The 19631-nt window shown below is 38.3% G+C and overlaps 1 protein-coding gene across 3 annotated transcripts in view; it reads right to left on the bottom strand.

The window, feature by feature from the left end:
• Positions 1-766: 766 nt before the first annotated feature.
• NKAIN3 (sodium/potassium transporting ATPase interacting 3) overlaps positions 767-19631 on the bottom strand; it is a 379046-nt gene continuing 360181 nt past the window's right edge. For 2 of the 3 annotated variants that reach the window (XM_042786216.1, XM_042786217.1), the window contains exon 6: positions 767-1773. In XM_042786216.1, the coding sequence (XP_042642150.1) occupies positions 1760-1773 (14 nt within the window). In that variant the 3' untranslated portion in view covers positions 767-1759. Of the gene's footprint in view, positions 1774-5409; positions 5494-19631 lie in introns of all 3 variants that reach the window. The other variant, XM_042786215.1, reaches the window with a different exon arrangement.

Genomic DNA, 19631 nt, shown 5'->3' on the forward strand with positions numbered 1-19631 from the left:
CATATAAAGCATTCTGCTTCTTGGCACAGTCTGACTTCACACACAAAGACATACCATTTGAGGTATAACCAGTCCTTGGAATACTAAGAAAGGTTTTTATTCAGTTGTTGTTTCTGTTGACTTTGTCTTAACGCTTCATACTCAGTTTCAGGGAAGGTTAAACTATGTTCAGGTTGTGTTTTCTCCATAGATGGTGAGGTCTTTGATTTAACCAGCCATGAAACAGGTGGATGCACAAGAGCCTTGTCACCTAAAAATGATAGACTCTACCTCCACTGTATTTACTAGCATCCCCATTAAGTTTGAATCAATAAATAACACAAATAGACTTTAGAAGGGAAAGAATGAAGACAAGACTTCTAGCTCTCATCTGCTCAGACTTGAAAATACGTGATTCAAGACAAGACTGCAAATTTAGGCTCTAAATGTTGTTGGACCAGAAATTACCAGCTGAAGACTGTTTGGGATATTATGAAGGAACTTAGTGGACCCCTGTTCAGCTTCTGGTAGAGAGGTAGAGATACACACATCCGAAGGAACACCCTTCCTGACAGTCCCACCAAAGAAACCATAAAATGAGAAAGTGCAAAACCAGAAACAGCCGCAAAACCCCGATGAAGTTTCTGCTGAATTCTGAGGCACATAGGCTCTGTGGAGAGATGTAACTCTCTGGGGCATACAACTGTGCACAGCACATTAAATAGTAATTAAGAAGAAAGAAACAAAATGTTCTGTTAAAAAGACTGCCAGTTCCCCAGAGAAAAGAGCTTTGTGTATCACTTTATGCTAGTGGTGACAGAATAGAAAACAAAATACCACAGTTACATACATGTTCTTTGTCTAGAAGTATTTACAAATAACTTTACAAATTTTTACACACATTTTCAGGTTTGCCTGTTTACTTTTAAATTAAGAGCAAAATTAGTCCCCAGAAGCTTCTAAGGCTTCAATTGGTGCCTTGTACTGTACATTCATGCTTGGCTTCTTCCCAGAAGAGGGGAGGAAAAGAGTTTTAAAATGTGCAAATCACAGACATCTAAAGAGCCCCGGATGTAAGGGTTCCTAGAGACCAACATCCATAGAGCAGTCATCCTACTTCTCTTCAGTTCAGAGACAGCTCCTGGTGGTGGGCTCAGGGCAAAAGGGGTTAGGAGAGGAGAAGGAGCCATATATGAATTGCAGTAATTAGATGAGTACATTAGTGCTGGGACATCTGGGTAAGAAGAGTTATAGATCAGTTCCTACTGCATACAGTAGTTCAACCAATGCAACTAGTGGACATTGGGAATTCTAAATACAGCATTGAAATGATCTTCTGCATACTGTTAGGGTTTGACTACTCCTGCTTCTTTTGGGGTCAAAATTACTGTTTACTGACACAATCTTGACCAGGCACAGTATGATTCTATCAGTCAAAAAATACTGACTTTTTTGAGAAAGATGCACGCTTCTCCTAGTTTTCACAGGTTTTGTTTTCATGCCTTAACACTAAATGTTGTAAAAATATTGAAATTAAAAAAGAAAAAATTTACAATTTACAAATGTCCATATAAGTAAATTATTCAAAAATTCAAGATAATCTACAAGGATCTACGAAATAACAACGCTGATAATAACACTGAGCCTGTGGGAAGAACAATCCACGTGCCGTGAGAACCGGGTGGTGGGTGTCTTCCAGAACAATGAGTCACAAGGTTGGTCTTTTCTTCTAAAATCTGTTTCTTCAGCTACAGCAGCAGAAGTCTTGAGTCCACGTTCATTACTTGCTTCGACCTAAAAAGCAGAATATCCGAATTACTTGCAAATGAAAACCTATTGTGTTTATCTTCTGATTTGCAAGATCTAAATTCACACCAGCTGACAGGTTAGTAACTAATGAACAAGTGGATAAAACACCTCTGGTCACTAATTTCCTCTGCTGTAAGACCCACATATAAGATCAAGAATGAATGTCTGGGTACAAAATGGTAGCTTTGTAACATGCGTACCACAAAGACAAAAAAATATTTTTTGAAAAATCCCGCAGGTGGTGTAACATGTCTGAAGCTCACATAATAATAGTTTATTTTTAGCAGAATGTATTTTAACAGTGTATTTTCACCAGGTTATACAATTCTGACATGATGTGATTACAAACATGTGCATTTGAGCTGGACTCACACTATTTATAGCCCTTACCACAACCACACACCTACTGAATTTATGTATTCTCACATGACTCTCTGTAAACCATGTTCACTTGTATAATCTTGCAAAATCTGTGATGTTTTTTTTTATAGCAATTTTACAGTGGGTAGAGTCTCAGGAGAAGATACAAACAGGACGGGACTACACAGACCCATCACGGAGTGGTGGCCTCTTCACTAGCAGAGTTCCTCAGATGCTGAATCAGTCCCAGAAGCTAGCAATGCCCCTAGAAATGCTAGAGATGTCCCTAATTGGAATTACAGATTCAGTATCTGTCCAGACAGGCTTGCCCAAGGCTGTAGTAGCACTGGATCAGACATACTCATCCAAGCAGCAATAAGGCACATCTAAACTTTAACTTCTGCAAACCATTAATAATAATGATAAAAAAACATAATGCAAGCCCAAAATGCAAATTCTTTTTTTTTTTTTTCTTCTAATCCCCATGGTCCTCTCTTTTCCATGCAGCAGTACACGAAGCAGTTCTAAATACTACCAAGTGACCTGGCTATTGATATTGTGCTTGAAACAGAGGAAGACGCAACAGTCTTCTTTATAGTCTGTGTTCTTTGGTCCCAAAGAGAACATGATGATTTTTTTTCCAGTCCTCTGCCTTACACACATTTTAATTGAAACTCCATGGTTCAGGGCAAAGATCCTGCTTCTCCTTGTCCAGTAGCCTAATGAAGTCATAGGCAGAACGAAGACCAAACAGACAAGCTATAATCATTCCTATTTGCATTCAAAAATGTTCCCTGTGAGAACAAGTTCAAATTTCACCTCTTCTCAGGGGTGAAAAGGAAAACTAATCTTAGACTTGCTAATCATTAAAAATTATGGCAGCACTAAGTAGACATTATACTGAATACGAGTACTTGATAAAAGCAGGCTGTCTTCTATATAGTTTGGATGAGGCCACAGAACCTTGTCTTCTCAATGGGCTATGTTTAGTTAATTTATGAACGAAATAAGGGAAATAAAATGGGTGAGAAGAAGGGAAATATAGCCAAGCTTTCATTTATAAAATGTATCACCCTAATTTTCCCTATGAGTAAAGTGGTAAGGAGGGAAAAGATCTGTAACCTTTATTAAGGCTTTGAGTGTATTTAACAAACCTTACTCATGTTCAATTCTACGAGAACAGAAATGGAGTTTTCACAGCCTGAATACCAGAAGTCACATTTCTTATGGATACTATGGGTTCTCAGATTATATATAACTGATACAGAGAGCAATTAACTTATCAAAAGAAGTCAAGAAGGCTGCAGAGAGATAAACATCTGCAAATTTCTGGCATAATCCACTGACCATTCAAATTGTTTCCAGCAATTTGGCTTTTAATTCAGACTTCAATCACTGATAGTATTTTTCCTCCTGCTTAGGAAAAGATCCTCTTTGTATCTTTCAGAGCATAAAACCAAAACATCAATAAAGAAGAAAACACAATATAATTTGTCTTCCAGTTTTATACTTCTGGCAGCAATAAAGAGGCCAGAGAGAGTCCTCCCAGCTGTACAAGAATACCCATACATGGGAAAGGGGAAGATGCCATTTATTCTCCAGTATTGCAAGCTCACCAACAACCCTAAAATTCTTTGAGCTACTTAACTGAAATCTGCTATCAAAGAACAAATTCTCAGATTTTGTGACTTTTCTACTGCAAAACAAATGAATGTATTTATAAATCTTTTGTGAAAATGTCTTTTTTTCCTCTCCTTTAATTCTAGTAAGTTTGCTAAGAAAGTACTAAACATTTCTTCACGTAATACTTTAAAAAATAACCTGAATGCAGGTTTAGAGATTAAAATCTTTTATGGAGACGTGTAAATTTTGTATCTGTGGCTTTCTTCCTCCTGGATACCAATTTCACTTTTTCAGTCTAGTGCGTTACTCAGAACGGTCAAAACCCCATTTTGCTGTCATCTTTCGCACGGAAAATGCAGCAAAATTGACATTTAATGAAATCTTACTGAAAATGAAAATTCTGACATAGAAGGTGTACTTAATGCCATGTCAAACTGTTCATTGTTTCATTTTGTTGTCTTACTGTGATATTTCTTCCTCTTCTAACATACACCGTTATACCGAGAAAGGGTTTTTCTCCCTCTTGGACCTTCACACTCTTACAATATTTAGTCACTAAAATTGAGTAAAATTTTGTCCATGTTTGATTCTACAAATCTGCAACACAAATAAAAGATATTTAAAACCCATGCAAATATTAACAAAGTCACAAGCAAAGTTCAGGTGTCAGGTGCCAACTCAAAACATTTGGTTAGCAATCATCCACTTTAAATTAAAACTCCGAGCACATACATACATACATACACCAGAATAAACCTTCAAACTCATTTTAATTCTGTTAACTGGTAAATAAAATAGAGTAAGTCATTAAATCAGTTTCAGTCAATTAGCTGCACGTGGGTTTCATGTTGTGTTTAAGATGCATGAAAGGCCCAAAGGTTGATTTAAAGACAGAAGGCATCCGGGCAACAACTTACAAGCATCTAAGAAGAATTTCCAAATGAACATCTTTTGTTTTACCAGTAATACTTTGAAATATCATCTGTTTGAAGTTATCTGAGCTTCTGCCAAAATATATGTACTAGTAATGTCTCCACATATATTAATTTATTCCAAATTAAAAAAAAAAAAAATGACATGCATCCAAACTTATTCATTAGGTAGCAGAGTAGGAAAAGTCTATGAAAAAGTGATTTTCATGGTGAAAGCAAATAAGTGATGACAAAGAGATAATGAACTTCCAGTGAGGCTCTACAGATAGACAGATTTGGAACTGACTAGCAGTTTTTCAGCAAGCATTTTTCTTTCAGTAGCTAGGCAAATGTAAAATCTTCTGCTTTTCCATAAATGGGTTAATCTCGTTAAGGTTTACGCAGCAGCAGCAGCCATAAACCAACTCTTTTCTTGCTAAAAAGTCAGCAGGGTTGCAATTCCACCCTTCACTGAGAGCCTCTCCTTGCGTTACGCCAAGGCATGACATGGCAGACGTGGTGAGAGCTACTAATCCTTGCTTCAGCGGATATGCCATCAATGACAAAGTGTCCTTACTCGCATGTTTTATGTGGATTAATTTCTAATTAAGTTCTAATTAAAATATAATTAAATTATTAGTAACCTGATGCCAAGATTATTTCAGGAGAAGGTTAGCTTTCAGTCCAGTTAGAAGGATTAATGTGGTCCATAGGACCAGAACCTTACCTACAGGCTTTACAGGCTTTAACTCAACATGTTCCTGGGGGGGCTGTCGGTAGGAGTATGTGTCAAGTCCGCCTATGAAATCAACTGAAAATACAACAGTTCCAGAAATGAACAAATGGAAATGAAAATATGTCAACTGAAAAAGAAATATGGACAAATTATGTTAAAAAAAATAGTAAGTGCATGCACGGGTTTGCATACAAGAAATAAACCAAGTAGGTAAAGATGCTGTGGAAACCGCTTCCAGAAGGCTCTGTGCTCTGTCTCCCTGGGGCTCCATTTAGCCCTGTGCCTGGCAAGGTAGGCTAGTGCCCAGCTGGCCAGGCATGCCCACCCCTGCCAGCATGCCCCCAAAAGGAGCGTTCACGGATCTGCAGAGTACATCAACAGAAACCACCGTGGGGTGAAGCAGCTGCTTCTCTTTAGGGCAATCTCAGCATATATTTCACGTATGCATATTTCTTTAGAAACTTAGGCAGTGGAAACAGTTTAGCTCGTGAACCTAATTTTGCCTAAACTTTTACGAGCCAATGTACTTGCAGGAATGTAACGCACCTACAGAAAACAAAGGTGTGTCTGTTAAGAATAAACAGGTGAATGTGAAAAAGCAGCAGCATCTTCCCTAGATGAACCTGTGGGGACAGGAAGCCTTTTCAGAACCCTGTTTTCTCTCAAGATTTCTATGTCAGCAATAATGTGGGGATGTCTGCTCTTGAGAATTTTTTAGTTCCTCCTATGGTCATAAAAATTTAAAATAAGACATTTTATTCTGAGTCTTGTTATTGTTGGTAAGATTTTAAGCAGCTTCAGGAAGCCACATGTCCAAGCTATCCTAGAAATCTTAAGAGCAGGTTCATGGAGAAGGTTATTTTTCTGTTTAGAAAAGTTTTCTGCAGACCTGTGCAGAGCTGACAAATTCACAGCACATTAGGATGCTTTGGTCGCATGGAAAGCAACTGCCTTCGTTTGTTTATATATATATACAAAAGTCCTAAGCAGAATTTAGATCCTGGTTGTATAAATCACTGTGTGAGTACCTAGTAAGAAACAACCCCTTCCCAGGCAACATATGCACTAGGGAAACAAAGAAGAGTGCTCATCCAGGACAAGGGGACAGGGAAATAAGGCTTAGAGATTGAAGGGCTGATGCAATACCCACTGAAATCTGTGGAAATGCTCCTGTTGATTTCAGTTGCCTCTCCTCTGGAGTCGAGGAAAGGGGTAGTTCGGCTGAAAACTGAACTTCACGTACTTCAATCATACAGCATCACCTTAACTGCAAGACTCTCTTCTTAAAACTGTCTGAGCAGGACATAAAGCTGAAGAGCTAGCCCAGCCCAAGTGCCTGCCCAGCCCTGGCCTCTCTGCACCTCCTCTTTATACTGTATTTCTTTCCTGTTGCAGATCTCCTTCAGAATGCTGTCACTAAATAACATACATCAAAAATGACTTAAGCACTAGTGGGACTGAACCCTTACAAAGAGACATATTTGCAGATACATTTCTGTAAATGTTGGTTTTTAAAATATCCAGATGTCTAATGTAAGTCATAGTTACTGATTCATTTTGTAGAATAAATTGTGATCATAGTGATATAATTTTTTTGTGTGGTTATATACTTTAGTTTTCCTTGCTCTCTGAAGGGCTTTATTTTTTTTTTTTACCAGTGACATGTGATAGAAGGAGTTAGAAAGTATGTTTTTGAGATAATTCACCTCTTGAGAACCACACATCATTCCTCTCAGAAATCACAAGCATCATCTGCAACTGTAAGCAGGGAGAGAATACAAAATAACTAGACCTCCTATCAACAAATGTTTTGGAGAAAGAAATTAAGCCAGTATGTGTTAATGATTGACAACATAGAGGTGTCTTTGTCTGACAAAGAAAATACATTTAATAGCACCATCCAACAAGTTTTGAGATGAACTGCTCAAACCTGTTTAGCTGAGGCTTTCTCTTCTGCAATCCAAGATGTGTTTTATAATATTAAAGTTGAAGTTCTACTTAAAATTCATGTGAAGCTAATTCTCAAGGCAAGAAGCTGCTCTATCACACAAGACAATGGAATGTGCCATTCTTCATTATTCACTCTATTTTATGGCTGCTAGCTCTTTAATATGAAGAGTCATCATCAGTTATTTGAATTATAAGTTGCTTTTAGTTTTAAAAATGCAGTCTGATTTTACCTGATATTTTCACCACTTATAGCTATCCAGTAGACTTCCAGGACTGAGACCACAAATGGCCATTAAATATAGAAATTTGATTTTTTTAATTTTCATTTGATACAAAGACATTACTATGTATATTTCAGGTCAAACAGACATCTTAGACATCCAACTTTGATCAAATACTTTAAAAATTTACACTGATTGAACTTTTCAGATGCATACACCCCTCTGTTTAATTGGCCAAAAGTGAACAGCAGCAACATTGTTATAGGTTTCCCACGGGGAAAACATTAGTTTAAGAATTGTGTTAAATAATTGATCTTGTTTATTTCTGTCCTGGTTAATGGATTATGGATAATTTCTGCCATAGATACATAGGATTACAGTAATTAACTTCAGAAAGTTGCATATGCATAGAAGAAAGTTCAACCAAAAAAATAATTTTCCATACAGTTCTATAATTCTATGCATTAAATTAAAAAACAAAACAAAACAAAACAAACAACCTAACCCCAAACCCACAACTTGTTAGCAATAGGGATGTTCAGTCACTAAACAAGGAACACCCCATGGAGTCCAGTCATTAACTACAGTCATGCAGAGAGAAACTTAAAATCCTAGGGAGAGGATTTTTTAGCACCCCACAGATAATAGCAGGTTACAGCAGAAGCTAGTTATTTTATCTGCAGCTGGCTGCAAAACATGATCCATATTCCCAGGGAATTGCTCTCTCCTTGTGTCACCTCAGTTTTGTGGTCATGCTGGATGCTTAATGGCCAGTGTGAAATGTTCCTTTAGAGTTCACTACCTGCTGGGCTTGGAAGTGCAAATCTGTACTGGCTGTCCACAGCAGGTAGTCCATTAAAATGATGTTCATTCACTCACGGGCCGTATCAGAGGAGCAGTTGTCATAATCTGCCTGAGTGAGAAAAGTGCAATACGCTGCTGGCTGAAGAAAGTGTATCCACTGTCATCAGTAATTTTGAGGGTTATTCTTCTCTAGACAGATGACATTTAGGTTTGCCTTACTATTATTAATCCAGTGCATTCTCCCATATGCCAGTTAAAATTTACTTTCCTTTGAAGTTAGCTCAGAAGGATCAGAGCTCTGAAAAAAATCCTTTCTCTTTTCCCACCCTCTCATCTGGAATTCAGCTTCTCTGGCAACATCTTCCTGACCTGCTGGCAGGCTCTGTGCAAACAGCTGCCAGAGCTTGTCAGCCTATTGGTGTATTACTAATTTATCCTTTCAAAGCTGGCAAATTCTAAGCATGTCTGGAAGTGCAGGGTATGAACAGAGCAGCAATATGCAGATAGCAAAATTATTAGTAAATCCTGCAGCCTCTTGGCTTGGAATACCTTAGATCCTATTGATGATTGCCTCTCTTTTTTATGAATGAGGGTAAGCCCCAAAACTGATGGCTTGAATGGCTCGTGCCTTTAGCTGTCTCCTTTCCAAGAGAGGGGCAGGCTAGCAGCTGCTTGAAAGTGTGTTTTTACGTACAGAAGACTTTCTTAACCTATGGGGTTCCAAATATTATTTTGCATTGCATTATTTTCCTTGTGCTATGATTTTTTTGAATGACAATGTATTAATGCAATTGCATTTATTCAGAGAAGGTATGTAACTGGGGAGAGTATAACCAGGCAATATAAGTGACAGGTAGTAAGAAAAAGAGCCAAAGTCAACGAGAAAGAGGGAGCAAAAATGGGAGATTGATGATAAGTCAGTGCTAGATGCACAAAGTCCAAATGGACTTTCCAGTATTTGCACATGTAGCTTGTATAAACTTTCCAGATACACATTTTTTTTTTTTCTGTTGTTGTTTGTGTGTTTGGTTGTTTTTTTTTCCCTAAGACCTCTACTTTTTCAGTTGTCTTCCATTACCAAGAGAAACACTGTTCTTACCCCCTTCACTGAACCCAGCTACCTGTCTCGAGCTAATACTGTCCATTTTCCCCTCTTCGTACCAAGTCTGAGCACCGAAGCCTCAAGTCATCTAGCAGAAGAATGACACATTCCTCTGCAGAGCCCCGGGGATAGCTTCTCATCTATGTACAGGACTAAAGGAGGGAAAATGTGTGCAAGACAATTAAGGCGGGGAGAAGAGACATCAGTAATCATATGTGGCACTGTGATTGCTGCTCTGTCTCTATAAAGTACTAGCAGAGAGTAATCAGGTTAAAACGGGATAAAGTGGTAGAAAATTACTAAAAGACAACCTTTTACATAAAATTTTATTACTGGAAGCTAGAAGGGGACTGTTTCAGGGTTCCACAGTAATTATTAAGATTTTGCACCAGATTTTCATCTTAGTCTTCACCTAGTGAGATAGATCGTCATTTTAAAAACTGCCCCACGTTGTTACATGTAAGTACCAGACTTCTCTGCAGGACTGTGCTGAAAGAAGTGTCCTCTCACAAGCTGCCTTAGAAAGGGCACTAGTACAGTAATTTTAGCTATGATCTTTGATACTGAACTCTCTCCTCATTTTATTAGTGGTGTGACATCCAGTGTATCAATATCGGATATTCAGAGATTTTTTTAATTCTCCAAGGATATGACTGCCCAGCAAGATGAAGGATGTATGAGGAAGGTCAAAGATGTTAGGAAGTGACAATGGCTCAAACCTGCTTAACCCAGACCCCTCAGTTTTTCTAAATCTGAAAGTACCTTTCCAAAATGTTCTCTGTGCCATGCCTTTGAAGCTATTAACAGCCACAACATCCCATTACTGAAGTTAAATGACAGGCTGCCTGATTATGGGTTTTTTCTTAAAGTATTTCCCAACCACTTTCAAGTCATTAAGGACTCCTGGCCCCTAGATGGTAAAAGTCCCTAGAAGAGTACAGTCATCACACAGAAGGTCTATAGGAAAAATACTTATTACACGTCTATTATCACTAATTTAGTATCAGAAAATAATATATTTTGAACTGCAAATATGTAGGAATTCTTTTCTGCAGACTTCAGCAAACATCCATTTTTTGTGACATTATGCTATCTGCAAACCCATATGCAGAGTTTATATTGATGAGGAATAGATTTCCATTTTGATTTAAAGGGTTATACTGCACTCTCTCTAAATACTTATCAGAGTCTTATCTTTTTAGCAAAGCAAATCAGACTGGGCATCAAATATCCCATACATCTCAGTATGGCTGGCTATGACTTATGCTATTCATCAGCAATGCTGTCTGAACAAAATATTTCTGATAATACATTTTCTTCCTATATAGGTCACTTTTCTGTTCCTCACTTTAATGGAAATGCTAACATTTTAATGACAATACTAACATTTTTTTTCTTAATTTTTGTCTTGATTACTAAAATACTTGTCTAATGACGGTTTGCTATTTATTTATGGAAAAAAAGCATATGGACGTATTTAAAAACACTTCAAAGAAAGAAAGTATTTTTATGAGGCTTGTATTTAAAGGTGCTATTGCTAGTTCTAGAACAAGATTTCAAATACAGTGAAGGGTAACCTTCTTCCTGCATATGACCAAAGTAAATTGCAAACAATTCAAATTACAACTTCCTACATAATTTTTATACAGTAAAAAAAATTAGAAATGCGAAAAATCTTAGCTTACTTGTTTTCAATAATTACTGATTTTTTGATCTAATCCCTTCTGGTGCGGAATGCTCTGGGATTCCCTCTTTTTCTTGCCATTAAAGTTATTATAATGCCTATGTACAAATTAAGCTAGCAAAGGAAAAATAATCCATGTGTAAATAATATTAAATGTCCAGAAACTACATCTATCAATCACATTCACAGAGTACTGAGAGAGAAACAATGCCATTGAGTTTTCACAACACATGCCCAGACAATCCACTAAAATGGCAATTCAAGTAGTCAAGAGTAAAGACTGTTGTACAGAAGGCTTCTACAGCTTCAGTCACACCTCCAAACACATGATCTTGATGATAAATGTGTCAAAGTTGGCTTCAGAAGAGTCCAAAATCTGAATTTGCTTTTCGAAGTTATGCTTTGATCTTTTTTGGTATTCTGATTCAGGGATATATGTTATGTATTAGTGTGCCTTTATACTTCACCTGAGTTTGATGACATAAGCAACAAAGTTCTTTTAAGAATGTTTAGTGCAGATGCTAGGACCAATTGGAATTGATCTATTCCACTTACAGTTCATTGCTAAGTCACGAGTTAGGTGTTTTGATCATTCGAGTTTGTTTATTTGCTTGGTTTTTTCCTATCAGTTGAGTCCCATGGGGCTCTATTTCTGGCTCGTTGTTCTTTGTGTCCATACCAATTTCTTTTTCCTTCAGTTATTTGTCAGTATGATCCAATTATTAATTTCTGAGACAACACTTCAGTATTTATATCTGCCTTGTTATTATATATCCATGAATATCACAACTGCTGTTTCTAACCTTAAATACAAGCCACGGATGCTTTAGTATGTGAAATTAATGTTGCCTTTATATAATGCTGACTCTGTTCAACTGTATTGAATAATTAAAGATGAACTTCCTAGAGCAAAGTATTTACAAGATCAAATACATGACATAAAGCCATGCCTTTCATAACACTTGTGACATTTGGAGGAAAGGATTTCTATGCATAGAAGAAAGTTCACATCATCCATTCACAACAGAATATTAACTTTATTTTAAAAAGTAAGCTGCAGGACTGGAGGGGTTCTTTTTATCATTGAGCGGTTCTGGGTTTTTGTTCCCACCGTCCTAGGGATGGAAAACTGCTCCTGAACTTTGCTGCTGTCATCCTCTGTGACGTATTTGCTTCATGGGCTCCTATTGTTACGTGACTTTTGGAGAGTGAACAGGAGTGAGCCAGGGATGTTCAGGAGAGCTTGCCTGTGTTCATGGCACAGCACAGGACACGAGCCAGAGAGACAAGGGGCTGCCAGCCTGCTCCTCAGGCAGAGGCTGCAACTGGGAGCAGCAAACCAGGCGGGCCTGAGGGATGGTGGTGAGGAGGCACTGCTAAGGGCTCAGGAGGCCAAGCAGAGCCTGCTGTAATTCAAGAAGCCAGCGGCTTGGCTGAGACTCAAATGGGAAGCATGGTTCTCTAACCGCGTGGACACAGACACCAAGGGAGGAAACGTTATAAGCCTCTCATTTCTCTTCTGTATGAACCAACAACTTTGAGTTTTCCGTTTAAGTGTGCTAGTTTATAATCCAACTAATTCTGCCTATTTTGAGTTTTGTGTTGCGCTTTTCTTTAGAGGTTTTCTATAAAGGGGAGCGTGCACATCCACTTCAAAGATGTGGCTGACTAAAGCTCTGTCACATTCAGCCCATGTTGTAATTTTTCTTCTCTTTCCTTTATAGCCCTATTTTCAAATCTTTGCTTTAAAATCTACTTAACGTCTCTGCCTGTCAACATCTTTTGCTGTCAGTCAGGAAAGTCTCCTTCTTCCCTGACTATTCCTTCCTTTATTAGCAGCTGACTTTGCTGGGACCCAGGTACAGAACTACCATCTTTACCTTGACAGACCTGACATCTCGAACTTGATACCTGTGCTAACGTGTGTACTTCCAGTAGCCTGAGAAGTCAGGTATCAGCTTTTCCAGAACAATACTGATCTGGTGATATTTTCCACTTTATGATATCAAGCACATTAACACTGTGTAACATCATTTACCATTTCAGATGAAGCAACTTCCATTTCCTCATCCTCCTTCTCATTTATCATCCTGCCCTTGGCAAAGCCCCCAAGACCATCAGTGACATCCCACACAGAAATCCTGCTTTACCACATGACATTTGCTCCTTAATGTGGGGCATTGGATGCATTCCCTCCTCTGCAACTACACTGTGCTCACAGCTACACCTTGTTTAGCGGTGGTCTGCCTTAGTCCTTGAGGAGGCAGACCCCAAGACTTTCTACCACACATCTTCCAGGGTTTCAGTCTCTTTAAACTCCAAACTATTTTTTTTTTTCCCCTCTGCTAAGCAGACAATGCTGCCTGCAGCACTGCTGGAGCCTTCCTCTCCTCATCCCAGATGAAAATCCCACATTCTGCCTCCCAGCAGGCAAGCCTTTGGTCCAACTGTACCTTCTCTGAATTCAAGTCTACAGATCAGAAACAGAAGTGGATGAACTCCTTCTGTGAACTCCAGATTCTCAATCTCATCCTTTCAATCTTTTAGCTCTGTATATAAGAACAAACCAGCAAGCTCTAATCTTCTGTTTGTCCTTGCATTTATTTTTTTCAATATGGGGAAGCCAGCAAAATAACCCTTCTGTTGATCAGTGTCATGCCAGCCTTCCTCTGCCCCAGTAAATGCACTGCCAAATCCTTCTATGGTACCTTCAGTCTGTCCCAGAATATCTGATCATCCACTATTTCAGAGCCATTGTGGATATGTCTGCTAAGTCTACTACTTAATCGCATCCAAGTGCATCAGTGAGAACTCGTCTGTCTCTGTGAGCGTTTCTCTGCAAATGGGGAAGCCTATTGCACCTCATATTGTTATTGCTTTTGTCCTGCTCTGTCTTCACCTTCACGTCATCTTGATGATCTCTTAATATTTTTTTTGGCATTTTGGCATTACCATCTCTGTCACCAACTCAAATTAGTTCCTTAAAACTCCAGAACATAATATGACTACATTCTCAGCTCTGAACAAAGAGCTAAGAGTGTGCAGCATTATAAAACTGTAATTTACAATGGCCAGTGGTCTTCTCATATATGATGGAGTGAAAAAAGAAATATCATGCATGTCAGCAAACATGATGGCTAGGAAAATGGTTTTCTCATTGTTAGAAAGTTGATATCATTTCATATTAGGAAAAAGACGAATGTGCAGAAGAGGAATAGAGCCTGTAAAAGGATTAATACTCACTTTGAAGCTATCAGTGAATCAATCCGCTAATGATAAAGAAAAATAATTCAATGCTGACCTCATCCATAAAAAATTCTCTCCCTGAAGAAAGATGAGGAAAAAATTCCCTTTTATGAAAACCTTGCAACTCTCGAATTTCAGTCCTCCAAAATATCATATTGTCATGATTAAAGAGGAAAAGAAAATGAGTGGAAATCAATGCTAGGAAATAAGAGTCATCATATAAATGGTGAAAGTCACATAGCATTACTTGGGTTTGCTGCACCTAACCTGTAATATTGAGAAAAACACATATGTACTGAGATTAAATTTCTGCTAACAAAACCAAATATATTTACTGATTCAAGGCAAAATAATGTCAAATGAAGTTTAAAGAGGGTTCAGCTATGACCCAGATCACAGAGCACTGGTAAGAGAAAGACGTATTATGATATAGAGCTAATAAAGCACATCAGCAACACAGACTAAATACAATATATATAACATGTAGCCTTTTTGAAAAATAGGTTTTCTAGGAACAGGTAATATATTGTATTTGACCTACTGGCCCAGCTGGAAAACTATATCAGTTGCATCACCCAATTTAGTAAGATACCCCCCTCTTTCTATAAATCTTGCATCTCTTATATCCTGAAATCATTAGGTCTATTGAAATAGTACAATTAGAAAATCTGAAAAGTAAAACCTATAGACAACAAGTCCAAGTTTACAAATAAGAGTGTGCTGGTTTTGGCTGGGGTAGAGTTCATTTTCTTCACAGTAGCTGGTCTGGGTCTGTGTTTTGGGTTTGTGCTGGAAACAGCGTTGGTAACCCCGGGCTGTTTTCGGCGCAGCCCAGCAGAGCTCACCCAGAGCCAAGGCCTTTTCTGCTCCTCCCGCCGCCCCACCAGCGAGTGGGCTGGGGGGGCACAAGGAGCTGGGAGGGGACACGGCTGGGACAGCTGAGCCCAACTGACCCCAGGGACATCCCACCCCACAGGGCGTCCTGCTCAGCGTGTAACGCTGGGGGAAGGAGGAGGAAGGGGGGACACTGGGAGCGCTGGCGTTTCCCTGCCCAAGTCACCGTTAGGTGTGAGGGAGCCCGGCTGTCCTGGGGATGGCTGAGCCCCTGCCTGCCCCTGGGGAGTGGGGAGGGAAGCCTGCTTGGGCTTGCCTTGTGCGCACGGACTTTGCTTTGCCTCTTAAACTCTCTTGATCTCAACCCACCAGTTTTCCTCACCTTTACCCTTCTGATTCTCTCCCCACCCCACCCTGGGGGAGTGAGCGAGCGGCTGGGTGGGGCTGTTGCTGGCTGGGGTTAAACCAGGACAGGAAGGAATTGAGGAAGGTTATTTTTTGAAGGGTTGAAGCTGTGATGACACCAGAGAACTAAAGAATAGGTAAAAATTCAACAGGGTAAAGAAGGGTTCAGTGAAAAAATACCTAAATTAGTTTTAATATTTTAATACCTTCTAATTTCTCTTGTTCTTTGACTATGGTTCTTCTAAGAAGTCCTTTATTTGCAAGGGTCTTTCTCTTGTTTTGATTTTATCAATAATCAACATTGTTATCCCTTCCTTTTCCAAATGAAACTGACAACTTTTCTTCGTGGAAGATGCTGGTTGCCTTTAGATTTATGAGATTTAGAGCTGAGATTTTCAGACGTGGGTAAAACTATGGATAGTTAGTTTTTATGTAAGTTGTTTGATTTTGCCACATTTTGAGAAAGTATATATTACCAAATAAAATGATCTTCCAAAATTACCTATGGCCCAAAATTTATGGATTGGTTCAATGTACTTCACTGAATTGTGCGTTAGCCATCTCTTTACAAATTTATACAGTAGCTGCTTTGCAATGTTGTTGTTTGAATAGCCACTAAGTCTATCATGCATGATTCCATACACTGGGATCCATTACATACAATGGGACCCATATTATATGATTTTTGTCACGGATACTGCCTTAAAACAAAAAATGAGCATCTTTGGCTTTTTTAGTGCCGTATTTCAAAGCTTAGTATTGTTAGAAAGGAATTGTTAATAAACCTCATCTTCAGGAAAATTCAGTGACGGTTTCTCAGATCAGATGTTCTGCATGGTTCTGTTTTCACTTTTGAGGTTACTGTCTGTAAGGAAAAAGGGAGGACATTTCTTTAAAAATGCAACCTTACCATCCCTCCCTCAGGCCTGACATGGGCATGGAGGAAAAGGCACTGAGAACTCTGGCTGCTTAAACTGATGATTCATCCACAAGTCTGTTCAGTGCATTAAACATTTTGAGACATGTATAACAGGAAGCTGTGGGAATATTTGCCTCAATTGTACCTGTTCAGCTCATGGAATCACCGGATTCCTTATCATCATATAACCAAGATAATGTATATCCCAGTGTAGAGCCTGATTAATCCTGTACCCTCCTTGTCTCAGTACACTGCCTCATCCTACAAGCACGCCACTCGCTCCAGGCTTACGCCAAAGACAGAAGATATTACAAGACAGAGATCTTAGGCATGATGTCCTAAGTGGGAAATTATCACTTAAGCAAAAATAACAATGAAATGGGTATTAATTAAGATGGAGTCCAGAAATTAGGATAACCCATCTGCGTGAAAGTTAAGGCTTGGGGGAGATGACATTTACACAGAAGAGTGGAAGTCTGAAAAGTTTCTCTTCAAGCTCCACAAATTAAAACAGACATAAAGCTGTTGCCACTTAGAAAATAAGAAGTAAAAAGATTGACACTGGGAGTGGAAAATGGATTTGTAAAGAGGTTTCATTTTAATGGAGAAGCTGGGTGAAAGGTAGGGATGGGAATGGGCACCACTTAGGTCTGTATGTGATGTCAACTGGAAACCTCAGGAGGTGGATGCTGGATGCTGGAGTAAGATTGATTTAATGATAGATGTAATTTTAGTGAAAAGGCTAAGGTGCTGGCAACTAGGGGTTAGGATAGCATCCATTTAAAAGCAGATTTAATTTAAACAGAAAGGCCGAGAAGCTAGAAGGTGGAGACTAAAACAAAATCAATATTAAATTAGCTAAGTAGAAGCTTGAATCAGATCAGTTAGTTTACAAAAGGGCATACTGCGTATTTGAGAGTGGGGAAGCAATGAATGGACTTAAGAAATGTCAAGAAACAATAAATCCCATTTAATAATAAACAATATATCCCATCTAATCAGAATAACAATTCAATTTTAATAAGAATATTATTTATTACACTAGTAAAATAAAAAGTCTTAAAGGAAGGTATAACCCCCAGTTTAACGAAAAACATATGTTTATAGTTATATTCTTATTTGAAGTTAATTGTCTTTTATGTATATACATATGTGTGTGTGTATATATATATATATGGGATACGACACATAATATTCATAGAATCATAGAATAGTTTGGGTTGGAAGGACCTTTAAAGGTCATCTAGTCCAACCCCCTGCAATGAGCAGGGACCTCTTCAACTAGATCAGGTTGCTCAGAGCCCCGTCCCACCTGGCCTTGAATGTTTCCAGGGATGGGGCATCTACCACCTCTCGGAGCAACCTGTGCCAGTGTTTCACCACCCTCGCTGTAAAATAATTCTTCCTTATATCTAGTCTGAATATTCATAATCAATGTCATAAATGCTTAACATGCATTATATTTTCAAAACAAAAATTTATGAGCTAGTAACGAACTAGCCTTTAGAAACTCTACTTTCTAGTTATCAGTCTGGAAATCAATTCAGTGCTAAGTGAAGTCAGTATATACCTACTTTTGAAACAAAATATGTATATACACAAATACGTATCCATCTATATGCATACACATATCCATCTACAGACATACATATACATGTATGTATTTATCCAAACAGGTAAAAATTGTCCAGTATATGACATAATATTGTTCTGACACATTTCTTTATTCAGAGAGCTGTGTTAGTACTTTCTGCAAATAATACATGAAAAATATTTTGCTTTCCATACTGATATTTCTAAATGCTTCACCTGTACTCCTGAAGTCTCATTTAAACCATTATATATACGCGCATATTTCTACAGTCAGAATCCAAAATTGTGGATGGAAGCTAGTGATTGCATCTCTGTACCTTTTGGTACCTAAAAGTTCACACAATTCATTGGTATAAAAGAGATCTTGAAAAAAAACATTAAATTTTACACTCCTAAACTCTCCCTCAACTTTGTACAAAAAAGAATGGATGGATAACTCTGACGTGATTGAAATGACCAAGTGTCGTTTTGATGTATGAATTAGAGTATGTATCATCTGCTGAGCTATCTGTAGCACCAGGCAGCTGGCTCCGGGTGCTTGGGTTTTTCTCACCCACACAGGAACATTTTAAAGCCGTGTGCTGTGTTCACCACTACTGCTCTTTGCTACTAATATTCTGGGGAATATCCAATAATAATTCTTTGTGCTAAAGTGCATGAGGTGATCCTTTCCTACTGAATTTCAAGAAAAAATTTCTGTCTTGTGCTTATGGGAGGAATTGTGGGAAGGCACTGGAGGAACTCATAATTTGATTGATTTACCCTTTTCCTTAATGAAAATAAGTGAGATGCTGGCATGCATGGAAATGGCATCTTCACTATTATCTTCATATCTACTGGCAGGCAAGCTAGTCTGAGCTGAAAGTCATAATTGAACTTGGTCCAGGAATAGGAAATAAGAGGCAATCCTACAATAAGAAATGAATTCTTTATTAAAGAAAGCCTAAAATATTTTACTCGAGTGGTATAGAAACTCAAGGGGGATTTCTTCAAGTTATTTGATTCACACCTTATAGTAAGCTATGTTCTATCAATGAAAAACTGGAATTAATTAGTTTACACATGTAATTTAGATTATGCCAATTCCTCACACTTTGTCTACACCCTATCTGGATAAGCATTACATGTTGCATTCCACATGGAATGTACGGTACTGTCACACAGATAACCTCTGCTGCTGCTAGAAATATTCTACAGCCAATACTTCCCTTTTCATATACTGTATGCTATCTATTATTTAAAGACAATCTCTCAGTTAGGACAAGGTGTTCTGTGATAGTCCATGGAGATTACAACTGGAAATGAAGACTATTTTGTCCATTTTGCTAAGGGAATGTAAAAGCATGGGTATGTTTTTTTTTGAGTTGTTTTCCTGTGACGGATTATTCATCTATGGTTTTTAAGCAGAAAAAAAGGAATAGGGAATCATGCCTCTGCTGCATTTTTTTTTTTTTT

Source organism: Tyto alba, unplaced genomic scaffold (genome assembly GCF_018691265.1).
Source record: "Tyto alba isolate M040663 unplaced genomic scaffold, T.alba_DEE_v4.0 Super-Scaffold_9, whole genome shotgun sequence".
Classification (NCBI taxonomy): domain Eukaryota; kingdom Metazoa; phylum Chordata; class Aves; order Strigiformes; family Tytonidae; genus Tyto; species Tyto alba.